Source organism: Centroberyx affinis, unplaced genomic scaffold, assembly GCF_046629955.1.
Source record: "Centroberyx affinis isolate AG114_WGS23_722 - 3 ecotype Tasmania unplaced genomic scaffold, CSIRO-AGI_Caff_v1 ptg004340l_1, whole genome shotgun sequence".
NCBI lineage: Eukaryota > Metazoa > Chordata > Actinopteri > Beryciformes > Berycidae > Centroberyx > Centroberyx affinis.
The window spans coordinates 313,201-336,643 of NW_027282044.1; the positions used below are offsets into that span (position 1 = coordinate 313,201).

The following is a 23,443-nucleotide window of genomic DNA, read 5'->3' on the forward strand; positions in this document are numbered from 1 at the left end:
CAAGCCTGGTGATTGGTGCCTGTAATGTGACGTCCTAAACGGAAGAGCTGAGTTATTGATCTATTTCCAGCAGCCTATTTTAGTGAGAAGCTGGACGGGGCGGCGGCTTGAATGAACCGTAGGCCTGTATAAAAAAAATACCACAAGATAGAGCAGAATAGTCTATCTGGGAATAGAGGTAACATAAGCACTTTGTAAAATGTGTTAACAAAAGTGCTCTATAAATAAAGTTGATTATTTTTTATTATATAGGCTACAGTAGGGCTATGAAACAAAACCTAGTATTTGCAAGTAACGATATTGCAGAAATAGTAATCGTGTTGTGTGTAATTCATTAAAAAAATGGATCCTTTATTGATCTCCATAGGGAAATTATCATTTCAGTTGCTTCCCTGCAGGGAGGTCAGGGAGGTCAGGGAGGTCAAGGTCATCTACAGAATAGCTGGTAGTTGCTCCCTGCTCAACAAGGACACTTCAGCAGGACGGATGTTTGCTGAAATGGGTCTTGAACCTGCCATAATTATTTTCAAACAAATACTAATAAAAAACACCTTGTGATGGAAAGAGCTAACCATAATGTTTTATTGCAGAGCGCTCCATGCATCCTGCAGGCCTATTTCCTACTTGTGTTTTTTACTGGTCCCTTTATGAATTAGTCACTCTTGGCATCAGCTCAAGCCTTATGGCTAATTAGGAAAATCAGCGGCGGAAAAAGGTTGGGCGGATTACGGGACTTCTGGAGTTAATGTGGCGCTTACACATAGCCTACAGTAAACAGTGAAAGTAATTCTAATTGAATAATTGCAAGAGTGCATCATTTCTCCATTCATTATGCTCTCCTCCCATTTCTGTGGGTTAACTGCAGCCAGCAGGCAGCCAAATAAACAACTTCTGACGGGAATATCCTAATAACTCAATCATGGCCAAGTGTAAATCTGTCAAAGTGCAATCAAAACCATTTTGTCTCAGCATTGATCAGATGACTAATTGTCACTTATTTGTACCACATTCTCTATCAAAGGAGAATTTGTTTTCTCGAGACATACAGTACGTTAATCTTGAAAATTATTTGGTCCATACATTGCCAACGTTAAGGGAGGAAATTCCAATGTTATAACTAAGTGAGACTTGGCCAGTAATAGGTGGTGTACAGGCGAACAACACATCTCTGTTAGGTTTAGCTGTCTGTGGTGAGCTGTAAAAAGAGTCCAGTAAACAGTAGGCCAATGAATCAGTGTCATAAAGCGCTCCAACACAATGTGATTGATTATGGGCTCAGGGATTATTTTAATGGCTCTTGGTTTTAATATGGTGGCTGGATGTAAGAGACAGCTTCTCTGAGCCGCTGCTTGGGGATGGAGAGACTTGGGGGACGAGGCCCCCTGCGGCGCGCTGGAGCTTTGGCTAACACAAGCCTCTGTATCCAAGAGGCAATTAGAAAGAGGCATAAAGGGATGGAAGGGAGTCATATTCTGTTAAAGACTGGACCGCTTTGTGCTGTAATGCGGAATAGCACAGGAGACAGGAGGAGAATGTAGACTTTGACCTAGAATCCCTGGCTGAGTGGCAAGAAATGTGTTTTAATCAAAATGAGAAGGTACATTAATTTCTGTGGCAGTAGATTTGAGTACACTGTCTGCACAAGTTATGGTGCCAGTATACACTCTGTTGATTGATCTCAAAAAATGAATGAAACTGTTTAGTAGATGCAGCAGTTAACAAGACCCTCCAGCACTACCGGACCCATTACAGCATGTGATTTGCCCATGGAGGACAAGGGCATAGGCGCGACATGGTGGGAAAATTTGCAGATGAAAACAACCTCATCTACAAGGAACACCCATTCTCAAACCAAGACCAATGTGCATAACCATGGATGGACAACATTGAGGTCTGTGTGATCTCTCCCCGCCAGTCTGCATGTGTTTGCTCTATGGGAGGCCACCGGGAGACCAACTGGGACTTTATTTGTTTCTATGCTTGCAGCCACACCAAAGTCCCACTCCCTCCACTGAAGGCCAATAAAGAACTGAGATATACTAAGAACTGAAATATACTAAGATATACTAAGATAGAGTGCTGAGATGTTTCTGCTCTCTCTCCTTTCTTGTCATCTGTTAACCACTTCACACCACCTTTATCATCTCCCTAGTTCATACGCTGTTGACATTACTAGTGCTTTCTGTGGCCTCTTTACACCACCCCCTCATTCATGTGCACACACACACACACACAATATAAACATAGACAAAATCCCAGAGTATGTCATAGCTCTATATCTGACTGACTGGACAGGTATTACATAATTAGTTTTGCTCCATGACCAGCCAGCTGACCTCACTCTATAAATCCATCCACACTTATCAAGCCTGAGGCCACATTTGTAAGGAGCACCTCATAAGTACGGAAGAAAGATGACTGCTCATTCACATTACTAAATCATCAGAGTCCTGGAGAAACTGCATATGTGCAGAAAAAAAAAAAAAGATTTTCCCATTGATGCTCATGTATTTCTGAAATTTGCAGTATATTTTCAGTGGTTTGGCATGGTCTAACGGTCATAGATCACTTTCCACATATGGAGGACAATGTCAGCTGTGAATTATAAAAACAAAAAAATGGACGTTAGGCTTTTGCAGGACACTGACAACATAAAGAAAACTCCCATCCTGGTCAGTGCTCTGAATTCTACCATAGCATATCGTGCTGCCTGATTCATTTGCCTTGCTTTGAGTCTTATTACCTCCGCCAAGGAGGTTATGTTTTCAGTGCCGTTTGTTTGTCTGTTTGACTGTTAGCAGGATTACAGAAAAACGACTGGCCCGATTTTCATGAAACTTCATGGGAGGGTGGAGCATGGGCCAAGGAAGAACCCATTTGGAGGTCTGCGCTCTCCGAGTGCCCTTCTAGTATTCTGTGTTATCTTGTGATTGAACTTTCACTCTTTGCATTTCATGTCATGTATGTATGTTTGCGCTGGCAATGGAATATATTTCCATTCTGATAAATAAGTCATATCAGTGAAAGAACCTGTCTATTAAGCTATCTGCATGCTTTTGGAGGCAATACAAGCATTCATTCAGAACCCTGTTTGTATTCAGAGATCATGGCATGTTGGTGAGAATGAAGTGCAGTGTGAAAATTTGCCCTTGTCACCACAAGAGGGCAGAGTGAGCCTTGCTTGAACCCACTGAAAGGAAGAGCTGTGTAATGCCAAAATGGTAAATTTCTAAAGCTCTCATTTCTCTCCACAGGTTAACTGTGTTCCCAGGAGATGAATAAGAGCAATAAATATTGAATAATATCCCAGAAAACCCGAGCACATTTTCAATGTGTTTATTTCTTTCAACTCATCCACATAATAAATAATGACAATTCAAACCAATTACACAAGACAGAAAAAGGGTTGAAATAGCTTGGCTTTGTTGGGCTGAAATGAAGCAGGCACTTTTTAAACAGCTAGTTTATATTATTTTAGCAGGGCTACAGTGGATATTTTTTAAATAACACCATGAGGCAGCTGCCTACTATTGGGTTAATCCTCACTATTTGGCAACACAGATACAAGGAACAATACCAGAAAACATCTAAAAGCATACCAAAAGAATAAACCTACAACACACTGACCTGCACACAGCTCTATCATCTCTATCTTAGTAACACACACAACACACACAGAGCAGCCATGGATAAACAAAATCTAGCAACAGAAAGCCAATCTGTGGGGAATCATCATTAAAATGGTAGCATGCAATTGAAAAGTGTCTGAGCTTGAACTTTTTCTGTTAAACCATGATCCAAAATGTTTGCATGGTTCATATAATCCACTACAAACAATGGACTGCAAGTTTAGGTACTTCAGGTGCCTCTCAGAGCACGGGGCTGATCTATGATACCTGACCAGGCCCCATTGTTGTGATTTTTATTAACTTGAATGGTAAAATGTATACATGTGGAAGTTTCTTGTATAATTATTGTTTATATATAACTCTGCCATGTCATTCAGTGTCATGAGCACTAGTTCACAAGGTCAAGTTTCACTGAAATGTACTTAGCAAAGTAATGCTAGGTCTGCAGTAATATTCAGAGGGTTGGATCAATGCATCTCCCATGATAGCTTTCACAATTTTGTTTTTCTTGTGTGTTTCTACACAACAATCTCACTCTACTACCAGAGGGAGATTTGATGGTCAGCTTGCTAGAATTTAAAAACGAGTCACTTTTGTCACCGGAGAAGACTCAAGTGTACTCTAGGTTGTAATCACGATTAACATTCGAACACCTAAAAACGCTTGAGGATACCACTGAACAATCTCATCCTCAACCCATCCACACAGTTTATAAACAATTTTAGATTTCACTGATTGAATTAAACATTAGCCAACAATTCAAAGAGACATTTTAGTCAATGGTTTGGCAACTGAAAGAAAATAAAACTGACAGTCATTGGTACCGTTACTGAATGTGACAGCGACCTAAAACGAGTGATACTCACTGTACACCAACTAAATGTGGCTGCAATACATTTGGTCTTACATACACACTTGGTCATACAGAACCAGTTTCACAGAAATGTGTTCATGACTAGCCCTAGACTCGCATGACCTTCAGACTAGGCTTGACCCATAACTATGAAACTGGCTCATAATGTATTGCACAAATCCAGAGTGCTACAATTAGTGTATGAAAGGACCATACAATTTAGATTAGTACAGAGATTAGACAGGTGGTGAAAAGCAAGTCCTCAATTTGAGCACTGTTTTCAGTCATTAGGAAATAGCTTGCACCCTTAAAAGCTCCCTTATTTACTTGGCACAAAGTGGTTTAGAAAAATCCCTGGCCCCACAAATATTGTTGAGCAAATCTTTGTGTGCCTATGCAGGTTAAAATAAAGCTCTCTCATTGCTTTTTAATCAGCATGAGTAAATTAATTGGTACTTTTTTCTGACAACATCAACTCTAAGTAAATAAATAAGCCATTTTAATACAAGAGCAGGCGGGTGGAGAAGGGCGGGTGAATAGTGGGTCGCCTTTGGTACACACAAGTGCAGTTCAGTGACGACCCCACTTTTTTTTCTTACACACTGACGGTGTCTCGAAGAGAGAATCTCAAAAGATTAGTTTGTGCTGTTGTACACTCTCGTCCACCATTAACTTTGGCTTGGAAACCAATGCCTGCTTTTCTAACACAAGTCCCCCATTGTGTTTCCTCCTGATCTATGCAATTTCTTTCAATACCAGTCCAGATCAGTAAGTATTAAAACATCAGAGGTGAGGGCTCAGACCTGGCTGACCGGCAGGTCAGCGTCATCCAGGTCCAGGGTCGGTTCGGGCAAGAAGGGCCCAAAGCTGCTGCGCCGTCGCCACGGTGACTCCAGAGAGTCAGTGGTGGTCGTGGCGGACACGGGTGGGTCACAGGTCACTTTGCCAGGCGCGTCTCCTGCAGGGACAGGCGCGGCGGGGCATGGCTGTGGCTGGGCCGGGGCAGGAGGCTCATGAAGTGCTCGCTGTCCCATGCCAGGCTGCGAGCGTGTGCCGCACGTGACAGCATCCCCCCACTCTGGGTAGCAGGGTGGCATGGCAGATATGGGCGAGCGAGGGACGGGGGGCCCCGCGGGACTGCGGTAGAATGTGGAAGGGGAGGAACGGCCACCGTGTTCCTGCAGCAGAGATGGTAGGAGGACACAGAGAAAACAAGACGAGTTTAGATATTGGTAAGACAATGAATCATGTCAACTGTAGTTTATTTGTAAAGAGCAAAAGTGAGTTACAGACTCAGAGTTTAGCACCAGAACTGCAGTGTGGGGCCTGATGCAGCTGTAGTAGAGTTGGTGTTGAAGGTGGTAGGTGGTTACAGTAGGAGGCGCTGAAGAAGGTAGCATTGACAGAGTGGTGGTGGTATTAGTAGTAGTAGTAGTAGTAGTAGCAGAAGTAGTAGTAGTAGTAGTAGAAGTAGCGGAAGTAGTAGTAGTGTCAGCAGACTATAGCTTGGTAGTGGCAACAGGTAGCAGAAGAAGAGCAGAGTGCCTTAAGAAGCAGTGGTTGGTTGCTCATTATTTCACAGCTTTTCACTGTCAGATTTCACTCTCTGAAAGACAAGGTGGGGGTATGGAAGAAAGAAGAAAACAGAACAAGTAGTGAAAGCAAAAAAGGGTTAGCCATGGAGCAGTGGGTGAGATGTTGGTTAGACCAACATCCCAAATATAAAGCATCAAGATAGTCCAATACAAATAATTGCCAACGTTAACATGTTTTATTTTGATACAAGGGTTCTCCCAAACAGTGCCTGCGACTTTGCAGGCTTGTGAAACGTCTAATCAGTAAATCCACAAATTATCACTTTAATAAGAGTAAGATTAGTGAATCTTAACAGTTCCCAAGCACCAACATGTGTCAAAATCCTGGGGAGAGCCCTGGATATATCAACAGATTTAGTGTGTCTGCAAATCAAAGCTGTTAAAACAAAGGTGTAACATTTAGTACACTGTGGTGTCAGACAATATGGAAACCTTCATCTTATTAATGTGTGTACGAGAAAAAGAGAAACGACATACAGGCAGCGAACAGGAGGGAAGAGGAGAGACAAGCAGGATGTCACACATCTAAGACAGGTACACAGCTGCAGCAGACTGCAGAGGTAGAAATAACAGGGCATGAAGGGGAGAGAAACAGACAAGAAAGAGTGAAAGACACACATACCAAGTCATAAAGACAAAGACAGAAACAGGAAACAGGCCTAAGATTTTCATGGCTGAGCTGGTCAGGTAGTTAGTGCAGTGGGTGTGCGTTTTGCGTGTGCATTGTACATGTACTGTATACTTGCAGTATACTATGAGCATGTTACAGAGTTTAAGCACTGAGGTATCACCAATAATGACGAGGACAGGTGAAAACTATGCAAGTCAAGCTATGAGAGTGTGAGGGAGGCAGTGACTGCAGAAGGTCTTTCCAGTGGTTATATGATTGCTATAAAGCTGTTTTCAGTCATTTGGGGAGGAGCACCTAGGCAAAAATATTTCTGAAAATGGCTCCAAGTATTTGAACGACTTAAGGTGTGCTTGATTTTAGTTGCCATGCTTCTGGCGACAGACATCACATGCAAGAGAAGCTACATCAAGCACACCTTGTGTCTTATCAAATATGTGAATACATGTGAACATATGTGCAAAGGGCCTAAACTTTGAGCTGAGCTGAAAGTGTGAAAGAAAAAGAAGGAAAGCAAAGGAGGAAGAGAAGTAGATAAAGAGGGGGAAGCAAGAGAAGGGGTGAAGGGAGGAGTGCTTGTTGGGTTGTCATAGCCATACATGGGGTGTGTTTGGTTCTTAGCAAAAGGAGCGTCAGATGTGCCATCAGATCCGATCCGCTCCCATGACCTCTAAAACCAAAAACGGCCAGCCAGTGAGTGGAAAAACAGTATTAAAAAAGGTGAGCTTTTAGTTTAAAGGGGGGATTTAGAGGAGCTGACATACGTGCTGCTGCACTCCCCGATTCGGGACGTATACCTCTGTATACAGGGGTTTGACAGCCGTCTGGCCTGCCGCATCTGCAACAACACAGTGCAAAGCTGGATTAGAGCAGGGGGGCCGTCTGCCCACAGGGAGAGGAAGAGGAGGAGAGAATGTGACAAAGATAGAAAGGAGAGACAGAAAAGGCATAGGAGAGCAAAGAAGGGGGTGAGAGAAAAACAAGAGCAAGAGTAAAAGAAAAAGACACAAAAGGAAGAAAGAAAGAGGGAATGGTACAGAAACAGACTGCACAGAGGAGTAGATACTGATTCCACCCTAACCAGAAGGGACCTAGTGCAGCAGAGGACACTCTTCCCTCTGCAGTCAGTACTAAGGAACTGGTTTAACCTCTCTCTCTCCTCACCTGCCAACGCCAACTGCCCGTGACTATGCATGTAGGACGCAGACAGAACTGATTAAGCGGTTCTTTAAAATCAGGCCTCGGTGTATAAAACTTAAGTACTGCACTGTGCCACAGCTATTTGGCCCTGACTAAGGAAACACCACAAGCCATTCTTGATGCTAGAAAGTAGACACAGAAGAGACTCTGGACACAGAAGAAGAAAAGGAGGGGACAGAGCGTGCAGTAACCCCTCGCCCCCAGCTAGATGGAAGGCAGAGGTAGAGTCAGGTCAGCCTCGCTCCCTCCACACGCAAGTTCAAGTCATGTGGCTGCAACGCCTACGTCAAAAGGGTCAAGTCTCAAGTTCCCATAAAGAAAGAAAAATCAGGTCAGCGTCGGATCAAGTCATGTTTAGTTCTGGTCATATTGGATGTCAGTGAGTGCATCAATGTAGTGCACTTATAGTAATATTTTGGAGCTAGAGATCACTTGTGTAGTCAAAATTTAAGGCAAGATCTGCTTCTAACAAAAACTTGGCAAACTGTAACTATATGAGTTCTTAATCATAATGTTCAATGAAGAGTTGTGTGGGCTAAATAGAACAGAAATTAACTTTCCTAATGATTTGGGCTGACTATACAACTGTAACTAGAACAACTGAGATTACTACTGTTCCCAAACATTCAAAAAGGTACATGTCAGGGTAAATTAATTTGAAACACACTTAACATTCAAAACAGATCACACCCAGTTTACAGTTTATTGTTGACATATCACTTTAATGTGGTCATTTGTGGCTGAGCTGTCTGCAGTGATTGCCCTAGGCTTGCTTGACAAATAGAAATATGAAAATTTCAAATGTGTAGTCCCGTCCCTTTGAAAATACAACTTTGAATGTACCGTAGATCATGAAAGTGATGTGCCCAAAGTCAAAACACATTCTGTCTGCCACAATAACTTTTTACTCCCAAAATTATTATTGCATGCTGTTTGTAATACATTTTCAAATGGAAAGTCCTGGAGGTAAACAATAATCTATCTTTGCAATGCTTGGGAGCTTGGACAAAAGTTTTAAAAGAGTCATAATCAGACAGATGTGCTGCTGTGAATATTGGACTAGTTAGGATATTGGTTGTGTAGGTGCCTGGTTGGCCAAACAGTAATGTTGTTTCTTTTCTCAGCTCTAGCAGGGTCATCATACCTCGGGTCACAAGTAAGTCTCAAATTACGCACATGCAAGTCTAAGTCAAGTCTGAAGTAACTTCCCCATGTCTCAAGTCATTACATTTGTGACTCAAATCCGACTTAAGTCTAATCATAATGACTGAGTTTGAGGTACTGTGCTGTAAAGTACTGTAGTGTGTGTTACGTACTGTGGCAGCAGACCTCCCAGGCCCCCGCTGGGCCACAATGGCCCCTGAGACGGCCTTGATCCAGCTATGCATCTCCTCTGGACTGTCCGCCTGGTGAAGAAAGAGAAAAGAGAAGGAGAGAGAGCAAGAGTGAGAGAGAGTGTGTGGATTGGAAATTAGAATGACACAGATGAGTGTTGGGAAGAGAAACAGACAGAGATGAAGACAAGCAGAGGGGTGGAAACTGCAGTGTTTAGCCTGAGCATCATGGCATGGTAACATCTGATGAGGGATGTGTGTGTAAAAATCTACATCCCATTTACCATGGAAAATGTCCTCTTACCTGTATATAAAAGGTCCTAGATGTAGTGACAACTTCAAACAGATTATCACGCATCATAATGTCACTACAACAAAAGAAGAAAACAAAGTCAGATTATATCTTACTCATCTTAAAAAAAAAACAATCAGTGTAAATCAGTAACAAGGAAACACTGTATTCCCCTGGATATAAAAAAAAAAAGTTTTTGGAGGTTTTGTACAATAGGGTAAATGCTGAGACTTGTTAAATACCTTTGTTTGCACTCCTGGACTTTGTGAACTTCCTTCAGTGGAATCATTCTCAGAGGCTCTTTCTCCTGATGGCAAGCAAGGAAAACACAGTGTAGAACAAGCAATGAATGGACCACAGCACTGATCAATATTGAAAGATGCCAAAACTTAAAGGAATACACAGGCCCGTTTTTACAGACTACCATCTAGTGCAAGTTAAACGTCTTTATTTGTATAGTAAAAATGCTTTTCATACAAATGTGCCAAGATGTTGCTTGATAAATGAGGCTGTCTTGCTTAGTTTATTTTTTGTTTCACAGGGATAGCAGGCAGCCAGAAATAGCAGACTGCTAATTCTCAACTTTAACTGTAACTTTCTTGACCTGGCTATTTGAGACAGCAGACAGACAGAGAGTCTACGTCCTCAGGCCTGTTGATGGCCAAATAGACACATAATGCTGTCAAATAAGGGCAGATCCTGACGAGGACAGGTCATGGGACACACAATATCATCTTGAGGAGGGTCTGAGTCTGTGTGTGCACGAGTGAGAGAGGCCAAGGCAGGGTAAACAAGGCATGCTAGGACATGTGAAGTGGAGGCACTGAATTCCATTGACTGCGAATGAAACATGTCAGAACTTGGGAGTGTGTGTTTGGTGTTACTCTGCCTTAGACTGGGTGGGTGAATCCAATCCATGTGTACCACCAAAAACAGGCATTTCTTGAAGGCTTCCAAGAGCTTCATCAAACTTAATTACCAGATCTGATTTGAAGTAACTCATTGAGTTTTCTTCCAGGAGGAAATATCGTCGTTTCCAGTTCCTCATCTGGAGAAAATAGAACAAAATATGAATCTTAAGACCTTTTTGTATAATTTCCTGGCAAAAGACAATCTTTCACTGTTGACAATTTGCTACACTAACAAAAGCAGCACTCTTATTACAAGTTCCTACAGATTTCACAGTGTCTATTTATGGAGTGGGCAGTCTACTATCCTTGAGTATTTCATGAAGAGAGACACATGAGCAGATATGGATAGGTACAGCAGTATAGCATGAGTCAGAATTCAAACCTATGGAGTTGGTAGTGGTATGCACATCAGCTGAATGAGCCACCAGCTGAATGAGCCCCCTGTTCCAGTAGGTTTTTCTGGAGTCCGCCTCCTTAAAGCTCAATGCTGCACATTCCCCAACAAAACAACTACAACTTCTAAGAGTACTGACCTAGGATAGATAGGTCAGGCCACATGACCTTACACAGTTAAGTCTGACTTCAGAAGTAGATTTCATGCCAAAAGCACTCTCTATTCTTAGACGCTTTTAGAATAAGCACCCTAAATCAGAACTTTTCTAAATGGAACCTGAACCCCAAGCCTAAACCCAAACCCAAGCCAACCCAGACCAACGCAGAAACCAGGAACTCACCACAGCTCCTTGCTTGACGCAGTAGCCAGACTTGATGACAGTCTGCTCCTGAGCCGGCCTGCCCAGGAAGTACGGCAGCTGGCTGTGGGAACGCCGCAGGGCCTCACGCTCCGGTCCCTCTGCACCATCACCCCCTTCATGCTGGAGGGTGAAGTACGCCATCACAAATACAATCCACATTCAAGTTCCAACAACGTTTCCAAATAAAACAAGCGCAGATTATGTCCAGTCCCACGGTACATTTGTGGTTCTGCAAGCTACAGTTCTCTAGCTAAAAACAACAAGTGTAAATATTGGCCCTAATCCATGTTAGACAGGATTGTGAACTGTGACAAATATGCCTATAATTTGGTTGATATGCATTTTCATTCATATACAACCCAAATAAGTAAAGAAATATATAACAAAGGAGATTTTTCTTCAGATGTTGACATGAGCAGATACAGCAGAAAGAGTAATACTTTCTGATTGAGAATATGAGAAGATGATTGTGGGAGTGGTGTTAAAACTTGCAGCTAAGGTAATAATAATAATAATAATAATAATAAGATTAATGAAGATTCATAGCCAACATTCAATTTTCACAATAACAGAACTTTTGTTTCCTTTTATTAAGAAGATACTGTTCAATAAACAAACATGATTTGAAGAAAATATTTTCTTCGCCTACATCCTTCCATCTACTTACTGTAAATTACACTTTGTTTGATGTTCCATGTGTGATGATAAGTTTTGAAATGTGGCAAAATCTCTGGTTTTATTAAGTGTGTGTGTATGTTTCCCTGCAGGTGCCAAAGTCTTGTGATGCAATACCTTTTTAAACATTGTGTAAATGACAAAATAATAAGAGTGTAGGTTTGTGTATGTGCTCAAACATGTGGTGCAGTCCATGTGTTTACCTGTGTCTGGGTGATGATTGGGACTCCTCCTATGATCTCTGTCTTGTAGGAGACCTGTTTCTTAGGTCCTACACCATCCAGCAAGGGCTTCTGGTTCTCTGCATTCTGCTGGCCATCAGTCAACTTTGGCACCTATAGGAAAATACACACACACACGCAAGACTGACTTAATCCTATATACTTTACATATTTTGAGATGTTGCAAAACTTTTTTATCAACACACAGAGGAACCGAAATGGAGGTTTTGTGGAATCCAGTTCCACGATGGAATATACCCTTCTCCTCCTTAGTTTACATTCAGCCAATAACTTCTATATGTGCAGAAGTTCACAAGCCTTTAACTTCACATGCAACCACACTTTTTGCTAGCCATTTCCTTTCTGGATGGTTAAGGCTCCATGGAGAACAATGGAAATACTCCTCTTTCCCTCAGACCGTGGTAACATTCAATATAACAATACAGCATCCTGTTAGTCATGCTCTGACTCACTCCTATCTGGTTGCTAGACAGTCCACTCATTCATTTCTACAGAAAAGAAAGAAATAATGGTTGCTCGAAGTGATAAAAATCAGAAACAAATTGGAACAGTTGAACAAGGCATGGTTTTTCCTTTGTGTATGTGTGTCTGTCTCACAGTGATCTTGGTGGCTTTATTGAGAGCGTTGACCCAGTCCACAAGGTCCTGCTGATCGTTGGCCTGCAGGAAGAACTTCCTCATTCCTGCATTGATGACTGATAGATGACAAAAGAGCAGTGAGAATAATTGTACAGTGGGAGAAAGAAAGAAAGAAAGAAAGAAAGAAAGAAAGAAAGAAAGAAAGGCATAATCAGGCCTCTAAAACTGTATTTTATCCACTACTTCATTTGATTCTGTGTTTAATTTAAATACCATGGAACACATTACTAGTACTGAGATGTGCTGCAGAGTGGGTGTTGACTAAGTGGGCTGTCTGCCCGTCTGGTGTAGCAAATACGACGGGGCGTATCGAGAGCACAGCTCCATTGCCGTGGATGTTTCTAGAAGTGAACAATGACGGCGCCAAGAGCAGCCTCTCCCCCACACTACCAGCAACACACTCTCTCCAAGTGGATGACCTAGCTGGAGTCAGCGTCAGCCACCTCAGTCTACACCCACCTACCCACTTCTTACCATGATGGGGGGGGGGCCTCAAGGCTAGCACTAACTCTCTTTTCAGCGCATATCTACACAGCCATACGAACACGAGCATACAGCATTATCAATCACAAAGAAGTTTTTTAGGTCAAACACTGATTAGCTATGATTCGGGATTTAGGAACTGAAAGACCTCATGTCTCCCATTCTCTCTCTAGCATAAATCCTTCAATCTACCTCCCTCTCTTCATTCTCCTCCATCTTAAACTCTGCGTGTGTCTCCTGTATTTCCTTTCTACACCATGGGAATAAATTACATTAAAGCTTGACTGGTAAGTCGGGGGAGCCGAGCTGTAAAAAGCACTGAAAGTTCAAACTTTGTGGCACAATGGAGATCATTCTTCCTTGCGTGTGTGTGTGTGTGTGTGTGTGTGTGTGTGTGTGTTTCTCCAATTCTGGCCCAGCTCTTGGACACATGCAAGACCTCACTCTTCCTGTCTTCCCTCCCTTGTACATAATTCTCCCTGGCTGTCTCATTCACAGGACCAATAAGAACGAATCCGCTCAGTCCAAATGTTTATTATCTTCGTAACTCTGTAATAGTAAGAAAATAGAGACCAATCTGCAGCCTGAAAATTGCCTATAAAACATGACAAAACAAGGGGAAGTGTCACTATCGGTCTGGTTTGGACCAGCAGAGGCTGGAAAGGATGAGAAATTATTTTAAAATGAACATTTGTTAGGCATCACATGGTCGAATCTGTCAAACTATAAGACAATGCTTTGACATTTTATGAAATATTGAAGAAACAAGGGTTTAAATGTGTAGTAATATTCAAATCTGAAAGAATTAAGACCTAGTTTTATATTTGCAGCATCTGGCTTAGCATTCATCAACTAAACGGCACACTGTAGGGCTTAAATGGGTATGCTGTATGTTTGGGATGGGTCAACTTTTTGGTAGTGGTGATAGTGTGGTGGTCTCAAGAGCCCTGTGAATGCTAATCTGGGAGGGGGGGGGGGGGGTATCAGATCTGAGTCAGAGTTACCCACTCACAAAACAATGTGTGCTGCTGAGTAACGCAGCCGGGCAGCAAAGTTCACACGACAAACAAACGCACGCATCCTGATCTCTCCAACACACATGCACAAACACAGACCCATATCCATCAACCATAGACTACAATCAAGCCTCTCTTTTTTTTTTTTACTGTAAAGCCATCTGGAAGCATGACAGCCATTTCCAAAGTGTTTTTTTTTTTTCCAGAAAATGCCAATTAAGATTCCTTTTAAGTCATTACATGAAGGGAGAGGGGATGCAGCAAGAATTGTAGATATCAGCAGAACATGTGGCACACAAACAGCCGTTTAAAAATATCCTCATACTTTTCTGAATCGGGTTCCGATTAGGATGTCGGTATCCTGTTAAAACCTCAACAAAGTAACTCGTGTTACAGAGTCATGGTAGTCAACTTCATATCACACGCTAGTGTTTCCTGCTATTGAAGGAGACAGGGGAGGGGGAGGAGGGGGGTGGTAAACAATAATAAGGCATGGAGGTTTGCTGCCTATTCTAGGGGCTTGCTAGGGAATGATAGCTCATGTTTATGCAACATTCTTTGTTCCTCTAGTCTTCATCACATAGGGACAGGAGGCAAGGACAAATATCAAGACATATTACATTTATCGGGCTCCAAAAGGTGACGTCACGCCGCGTTACATTCTGCCATGAGTCACCATCTTTAGAGGATCATGTCGTGATCATTCTGGGATCTTTACGCTTCTAATTGACTGTGCTTACATGCGTGATTAGAGTTGTCGTGATGGTTGGGAAGTCCTGTTATGTTAAACCCTGCCAAAGAGAACAGTGACTTTCTTGACAAACTGTTGCCAGGTGACATGATATTGGCAGATCATGGTTTTGACATTCAGGAGTGTGTGGGAATAATACATGAGGCGAAGATCTCTTGGATTCTTGGACAAGGTTGTTACTGTTTGCTGTGCCCTTACAGATATGTGTTTAGACAATCGAGAAATCAGTGGAACCAAAGATGTTAACTATATTCAGATGTTAGAACATGTGTGCGACTCCTGTAGCCACTCAGCAATGAAATACTGTCCTAACAGTGTATTTTTAATTTATTTTTTTTGAGTGTATTTAGGATCATTAGGATGATAGTATCTGAATGGCAAAACCAATCCTAAGATTGCTAAGCTTGATAAATATAAGCCCAGATCATCACCTGCCGCAGTGTCCTGCATCTTTGTGTGTTGGCTAAACAGCCAGTGTTCAGGGCTTCGACTGGCTACCTGGTCAATGGAGGGGAAAGCATGTGGAGAGCAATGCTTGACCCAGGTTAGAGGGCGGACAAGGACAGCAAACACTCTTCCCTTTGGTTATGGTGAGTGTGGTCAATATGTGGTTACTCATGCCAACGCTATTGATGTTTGAAACGCACTGCTGCAAAGGGGGAATCTAAGAGGAGATCTTGCGGGCAACAGTGTCTACAGGGTTCCTACAAAGTTTTGATTTAAATTATTTTACTCGCCCTTGGTTGTTTGAATGGATTTGAAGACCTTTGTTGGTGTTCAATATGATACATGCTGACAGTCGTATTGTCCAGCCCCTATTAGCTGCATGATGTCACTCTAGAAATAAGGACTATTCCTCACAACAACAAATAGGTGACAGCTGGTCTAAACCCACAGACAAAGTATAACAAATTACAAAAAAAAAATGTTTTATCCATATTTAAAAAAATAAAAACAGCCAGAGAAATTGGTGAATTTGTTTTCCCTACATTTCCAGATGCTTTGTATGACCCCTGTTTCTAAAATAAACTATCAAATCCGTTTGTAATGCTCAGAAATGGAAAAACAGCAAGAGAGGTTATGACAGTGTGTGTATTCTTACCAAAGCAGAACTCTGCCTTAGGCCTCAGCTTAGTCGCATCGCTGACCTACGAGGAAAGAGGACAAGGGTCACGGTTGTCAACTACCAGTTCACCGGAATAAATCAATATTCTATTTATACATATTCTTATCAGGAGGTTAGTATCAGATAAGCTGTGGTGGCAATATTTTTGCTTACCTTAGAGATGTAGGTGAGCTTGAGGGAGCCAACACAGTCTGCACCAACAGGCAGGTTCTGTGCAGAGAAGAGCAATGGGTGAGAAACAAAATTGTTGCAAAGGAAGGAAAAACATAAAAATAGCAATTCAAAATAAAAATAGTTTGTTATGGTAAGAGCCTTAGCTGTGGAAAATAGCAGAAGGTGATAAAGTGGGAGAGTGAAGCAAAGTGAGTCAATATATATACTATATATATATATATATATATATATATATACTTTGAAGTTAATTGTCATGGAGTGCAGCCAATGTCTTGCCGTAGTTTTGAAACTAGGAGATCTGGATTCAACATCATTAAAATTTCATTTTTTTTAAATCTATAAAAAGAACAGGACTGAATAATTTAAAATATCTCCTGCCCTACATGATTTATGAATAAGTAATGTAACAGAACACTGACAAATACAGCGTCTCTACCCAGCATGATGTACAAAGGGAAGTGTTACGCTCTAATAACTGTATGCACACCTAGGGTCACAGAGCATAAAAAGATTGCCACTGTGGTCACTGCAAACATCAGTGCTTACAACTTGGACCAGAATGCTGGGATCCAAAATGCAAACAACAATTGTATTTTGAAAGTCCCACTATGAGTTGGACCTATCCTGCTTCTAGCAGATTTACACAGTCGTCTAAATGCTGACAACTACAAAACAGCCACACTGTCGCCACTGTCCTACTCCTGTACCTGTAGTCTGTGCTTCCTAATTGCTATCAACTAGTCTGCATAATGCTAGTTCTCCCCTCCTTGTGAGGCTGTGCAGTGAGAACAAGGTTAGCCTGTACTTAGCTTTGTGTTCATATTGCAAGCAGACAGCTTAGCTAATGTTAGCCTTCAGTTAGCCTGTAGTTGCATGTGAAGTGCTCATCCAGATTGCTAACAGCTAAGCCAACCTTAGCCTCTGTTTTTAGCTGTAGGGCGCCTACGCAGCTAACTAACATTAGCTCATCTGTAGTTACCTGTGGGTTGTCTATACAGTTTGCTGAAAACTATGCCTCTGCTGCAGTTACCTGGACGTTGTCACCAATCAGATGGCTAAGAGCTAAGCTATCATCACCCTGTGTAATTACCTGTGGGTTGTCCATGAACCAGACCAAGCTGCCCTGTTGTGTGTCCAGTATGAAGTAACGACGCAGGAACTTGCCGCTGCTCTCGTTCTCCTCGATGTCCAGGAAGCCACAGATGCGGTTCTGCCGGTCCACATAAGGCATCTCGGCGCCGGGACATTCCCTGGCCCACTGAGGCCAGGACTGGAGAGGAGCAGGAGAGGAGGAGGTGGTGCTAGGCAGTGGGGGCAAACGGGAGTGGGAAGAAAATCCTGAAGGGAAGACAGAAGAAAGTGGAGAGGGGGATGTGTGAGGAGGGGGGGAGTAAATGAGGAATTTCAGTGTTCTTTGTGGTGAGCCTTGCCAGCTTCTCCCGCTCCCGCTCTCTCTCTCTCTCTCCCTCTCTGGTCTCTCTGCCACCTGGAGCTCGCCACACTACTGCCTGCCAGGGGATCATGTGACACAAACCACAACCCCGCCTTTATCCTTTTATATCAGCCTCACCCACTCTCTCACTCTCCTGCTCTTTCTCCCAGTCCCTCTTTCCTCTAACACTCACCGTCCTTTTTCACTCTCTCTGCTATCTCCTACACCCACCCTTGGTTGCTTGTTTTCTTTCTCCCTCTCACACTCTTTTCTCTTGAAGTCATCTCCTCCCTCCCACTCTCTCCCTCTCTCTCATCCCATTTGGCGAGCCTCTGGCCAGCCCCTTCTATCCCCTCCCTCCACCGCTCCACAGCTGAGACCAACTTGAGCATGGTCAAAAAAAAAAATTAAAAAAAAGACACTGAGCTCAGCCATGTTCCACACAAAGCAACAACGCAAACGCCCTCAGGAGCTGTCTGGGAGGGACTGAGCAATATTTAACCTGCTGGGGGCTGACAATAACACACCTCACAAACCGACTGCGCACTGGGAATCTACAGAACAGTAAATGATTAATGTGTCTCTGTGTATACATGAGTGTGTGCGCATGCATGCATCTCAATGTCAAACCTGCGTGGGTGGGCGTAGCAATACTGTGGGCATATTGTTACATTAGCCTGTTTAAGCTGCTGTCATTTTGGGCTGAGCCTGAAATATGTGAGTGAGATGGGTCTTTGGAAAGCAAAGATAAAGACTCTCTTTCTCCGGGACATTATGAGCGCTGTGTGGGCGGATGGGGGCAAAGCCGGGACAAAAGGCCTGGTTGTTGTGCATGGACTCTGGGCTGAGAGCATCACGGTTAGCCCCTGCATCTACCCGAGTCATCTCATTTGACACACACAGGCATGAGAAAGGAGCAACACTGTCATGGCTGGTTATATGCATGCTAAACAAACACTGATTATCATGTGAGAGTGAGAGAAGGCTATGTAGACTTCAGTGACTTTGTAAATGAGGTGCTTTAGACATGTGTGCGCCTACATGTACACATGCATGCTCATGCGTTTATAAGTGATGCACAACTAAATTAACTTTTCCTGGCGTAAGAGACACCTGGTGCAAAACAAAATCCAAACAAGCTAAATAAGCATCAGCTAGGTACCTCTCAATGTAGCCGGGCCAATTGGTGGCCTACTTTCACACAGCCCTGTGGTAAAAAATAGGTAGGCTAACCCAATTCACATGATGTGTGAGTCCTAAACCCAGCAAATGACTGCAAAAGCACGCCATGACAACATGACGAAGCCCCTCAGATTGGGAGGATGCTAGACTCCATGACAGGCAACACTGTCTGCGCTCACAAGGGAGAAGTTAGAGAGTACAAGGGCTTGCTGTGTAATGCATGAGATAGAGAGATCGAGTGCGAGAGAGAGCTACAGAGAGATATGAGAGAGGGAAAGATAGATGAATAAGAAAAGAAAGAGACCAATGAAGAAATGCAAAGTGAGAACCAGAGGACAGCAGAGAGACTCTGGACCAGCAGGTTAAAGGTCAAACTCCAGAGAAGGTCAGATAAGGGTGTGCTGTACTAGCTGACCAGAAACTCTTCCTAACTCAAACATGCCTCCAGACACTCACTCACTCTCACTCTTCGCATTTGAAGGAGGGCTTTGTCCGCCATCACATGGCAACCAACTGACCACACAGGCCAGGTCATAAAACATCACAAAAGGGCCAGCAGGATCAGGAGATGGTCAATGTTTCCCTTTTATGGTCTTATTTAGCAGCCCACTGCTATATCAAACAGGGACCCAACAGATGCATTCCCAAACTGACACGATAACATATGTTTTGTTTGTTTATGGCATGCTTGCTGATATATTGCTTGTTAGAAGTATGTTTGCCGGTATACCGATTTGTTAGCATGTTGATATATTGGATTGTTAGTGTTTGTTTGAGGCATGCTTGCTGATATATTATATGTTAGTGGTATGCTTGTTCTGGCTGAAAAGAAAAGGATATCAGCTGAGATCCAAATATGGAAATCTAGGCTATCTTATGACTGAGACAGGAGTTATATATCATATGATACAGCTATGGAAGTCGGAGAGGGGAGCCATACAATGTTCACCACTCTTGGTATAATTTTTTTTACATTCCTAAGCTTGTTGATATAATTTGGTTTTTGAACCGCTGAGCAGGCTGTTTCAAGTCAGCAGGGTCAGTCATCCCATTTGCCTTGTTGTTGAGATCAACAGCAAGTTTAAAAATGACTGAGTAACATTGAGACCCAGGGATAAACCTAACTGTAGGCACATTGTAGTGTCGGTGACTAGACCTACGTTTGACAATAAGGGGAGTGGTTTTGGGATGCCAGAACTTAGTGTTGTGCCTTTTGGAGGTGTCGTGGACCTAATTCAATGAAACATCTGTGATGGGAGGCTCCCACTTGATACCCACACTCAGAAACAATCCCACATTTAGATTAGGTGGCTAAAGAAAGGTGCCGCCTGTCTGATGGTCTAGACTTATGACGGTGTAGCTTAATGTCCTCTACGGTCACTACTGGTAGTTAGTAGATCATTTTTATACATCTGAATTGGCTTCTGTATGGATGCTCGCCTTGAATTATGGCACAAGGGCATATACAACATCCTGTTTTGGTAAATGTTAACAGTATTTGTTGCATTGCATATATTAAATTGATTTCTTGACTCTCAATTGCTCACCCACCCTGGCCTGTTACCACCACAAATAACTTGATGCGTGAGAAATACAAATGATGGAGTCCAATATTTAATTCACCAACCACCCTCACTATTTTACCAGCTAAATTGATTTACAAACTCCACAATGGTTGGCCGCCAAAGTGGCTGGTAGAATTAGCCAAGCCAAAAGGTAGGCTAGAAGATTTGGCACATGGCTGGTGTTAATTTCCCAACCTGGAGGTAAAAGAGGGTGGGGGAATTGAATTAGAGTATAATGTAGTCTTGGGCCAACAGAATGGTCTGCCTCCAGCTCCAAGACAACTAGTCTACCAACTAAGATGGTGGATGATGAGTGAAATGAGCCATATTGAAAGGACAATGTGATGGTAATTGTTTTCATCGGGCCCCTGGGTATGAGAGTTTAGTTGAAGGGAGACCCTCACACTAACAAGCCCAGTCATGCTGCTGCTGGCATGAAATCTGACTTCGGACACCAACTACAAAACTCACTCTCTCTAACAACAAAAACTAGACAAGACTGGCTAGGCCATAGAGGGAAGGGGAAGTTTAGTTCTCAATTCAGAGTTACTCTATTAAGTCAACAGCTTCTGAAATGAGATTGAGGCTTTCAATCATCGATTTTCAAATTCGACAAAGGGGTTTGGCAGGCAGGAAAATCATTTATTTCCCTCACTTTTGCCAGGAGGATGCTTTTGGTAATTTGTGCTAACAAGAAGGCTTTCTAACAAGACTCCTTCTCTCGCATATGCATTGTCAATTGAACAAATGTTAGTTGACAGTATCCCGTATGCTTCTGTGAATGAATAACTAATGTTAGTTCTTTCAAACAGCTCTCAGAAATAAATCTGGCCAAACCAGAAAGGATCATTGGCAGCCTAGGTCAAAAGGCAGGAGTTCTTCAGGTCTGTCCAGTTCAGCTGAAAAGAGTCCTTTCTGGTCACTCTGGCTCTCAAAGTAGCAAATAAGGCCTGCAGGTTAGGCAGGCTTTGGCCTTACACTTCAGTTCCTTAGTAAGGCCTGGTCCTGTCTAATACAGAAATATGCTGGTGGGTATTAACATTCCCAAAACTCGACAAAATGAAGATGCCTTTAGTTACTCACCGTGCAGTGTTAGCAACATTAGCTGTGTCTTATGTTAGCAATACAACCGACAGTAAACTTCCACATTCTCGCACGATACACACAGACGGGGAAATCTCAATCAAATACTATCTAAGGTTAACGCAGCTAGGTGTGAGTCCTCGGTGTTGTGGCTTGTGCACTGGTGTAGCAATAGCCTAGACGTGTTTAGGGTTAATCTTTAGTCTTCTACTATCTAGCTAACGTTTCGCATTTCGAAAACAGATTGTCACAACACGCTCAAAACATTTCAGCTAGCAGCATCAGCAACGTTGGCTTACTAGCCTTAGCTTGGAAACACAGCCCACGTTAACCAGCTATTTTACTGCAAACCACACAACTTGTAAAACAGTTCACAACACCCAGCTACATTAGTTTATCACCTCAAACCTGCTGTTCCTGTATTGTAGCAAACGTTACAAACAAGAACACTATGCTATTGTTATCTACGTAGCTAGGCAAATAAGTTTTGTCACACACATAGCTACCACTAGCTACTAACTGATAGCTAAGTATACTGTTAATTGGCAACTTTACCTGTGAGTAACATCAAAACGGTAGCTAATTGACTAATTGAGCTCAACGATTCGGACCAGCTTACCCAAGTCTTGCCTTCTCTACTGTAATACACTGAACAGCCGTTGGTCTCGATGTTGTTGGATCTCTCCTCTGCCTCAGCCCATCTCCACTCCGACCCAAAACTGAGTGCCAGTGCGGCTGCTGCTGAGTATGAAGCAAAGATGGTCTATGAGTGAGAAGATGAATCACTCAATGGTAAAAAACTAGCCCACATTTCGGTCTGCAAAAGCGGGCCTTATTGACAGTCACGCATGCGCTCTCTTCCTGCATTTTTGCCTCACAGCCACACCTCCGTCTCTGGAGAAATTCAAGCTGAACAGTAGTTAGTTAGAAAAGGGCGGAGACGCTTGTGCTCACCTGTGTATTGTCCTATTTTTACTACTACAGCCTTAAACACACCATTGCATGTTTTTCAAGCTAAGAAGCTGTAATGGCCTCATCATCATGATGTTGAGAACATAGGCTACTTCTACCAAAACTGAAGTTTTTATCCATTTTTATTGTTAGCATAGCTAAATTAGGAGAACTAAGCAAAAACTAACTAAGGACTAAGGAAAATTTCTACCCAGACAGAGGTGCTACAGACCTGGTAGAAACCTTCAACAGTGGGCCATATCCGGCCTATGGCCATAGCTCACAAACTTTACAGATGTTTGTGGTACCCAGAAAAAAATGAGGCAGAGTGAGAGCTCTTTCCTTTTAGGTGTGAAGTCCAATGTGTGTGTGTGTGTGTGTGTGTGTGTGTGTGTGTGTGTGTGTGTGTGTGTGAGTGTGTGTGTGTGTGTAACGGAGTGCTGGAGGGGGTTTTGCGACATCTAGCGTTTAAAAGCCGCGGCTACTGCTTGTCTGTTAAGTTGCTGTTGAATAATGTTCGTTAATTCATTCATTCATTCATTCATTCATCATAGGAACTCTTCTTGCAAGCCCACCCTCATTACCAGATCTGTTTAATCAGGCCTGCTTACTGTTGTTGATACTTATAAACGAAAATTAAATGATTAAATGCTTTTGTTCATCGCTAATTTAAAGGTAGCCTACATTAAATTAAATATATGTATGGGATAGATTTCTATGTGGGTTAGGTTTCAGGTTTGCCTTTCAAAATGCTTTCTCTATTATTTTTCGGAAAATTGATATTTAGCCTACTGTTCATGTTTTAAATTTGTAGGCTACAAAAGCCACTGGACTCATACCGGTAGGTGTTAATCCCTATAAAAGTATATTTCGAATAGCCTACTCAGATTGTAGCCTACCTGATAAAGAAAATAGCCTATATTATGC

General features: G+C 42.6%; 1 protein-coding gene across 5 annotated transcripts; it reads right to left on the reverse strand.

Annotated features, from left to right (window-relative positions):
* Positions 1-3,338: 3,338 nt before the first annotated feature.
* Positions 3,339-22,312, reverse strand: LOC139664625 (pleckstrin homology domain-containing family A member 1-like). 5 transcript variants are annotated; one of them, XM_071543529.1, is made up of 13 exons: positions 22,185-22,312; positions 17,394-17,641; positions 16,283-16,339; positions 16,106-16,151; positions 12,712-12,809; positions 12,076-12,207; positions 11,638-11,640; positions 11,177-11,317; positions 10,511-10,579; positions 9,774-9,838; positions 9,544-9,607; positions 9,222-9,311; positions 3,339-5,660 (listed from the first exon to the last, which is right to left on the reverse strand). In XM_071543529.1, the coding sequence occupies exons 2-13, from the start codon at positions 17,532-17,534 to the stop codon at positions 5,280-5,282; spliced, it is 1,287 nt and encodes a 428-aa protein (XP_071399630.1). In that variant the 5' UTR covers positions 17,535-17,641; positions 22,185-22,312; the 3' UTR covers positions 3,339-5,279. The 5 variants fall into 5 exon arrangements, 4 of the variants coding, with proteins under 4 accessions (XP_071399630.1, XP_071399629.1, XP_071399631.1 ...); XM_071543530.1 differs by lacking the exon at positions 11,638-11,640 and adding an exon at positions 7,470-7,543 and having other exon boundaries at positions 5,294-5,660; XR_011696848.1 differs by lacking the exon at positions 11,638-11,640 and adding an exon at positions 5,776-6,088 and having other exon boundaries at positions 5,588-5,660.
* Between the last annotated feature and the right edge of the window lie 1,131 nt (positions 22,313-23,443).

Bases quoted from the DNA above. Each gene is read 5' to 3' on its own strand.
- LOC139664625 (XM_071543529.1), bottom strand. From the start codon at position 17,534: ATGCCTTATGTGGACCGGCAGAACCGCATCTGTGGCTTCCTGGACATC. The intron at 16,340-17,393 runs GTAATTACACAG...TTCTCTGCACAG, and splicing joins GGTTCATGGACAACCCACAG to AACCTGCCTGTTGGTGCAGA. The intron at 9,839-10,510 runs GTAATTAAGTTT...GCTTGCCATCAG, and splicing joins GTTACTTCAAATCAGATCTG to GAGAAAGAGCCTCTGAGAAT.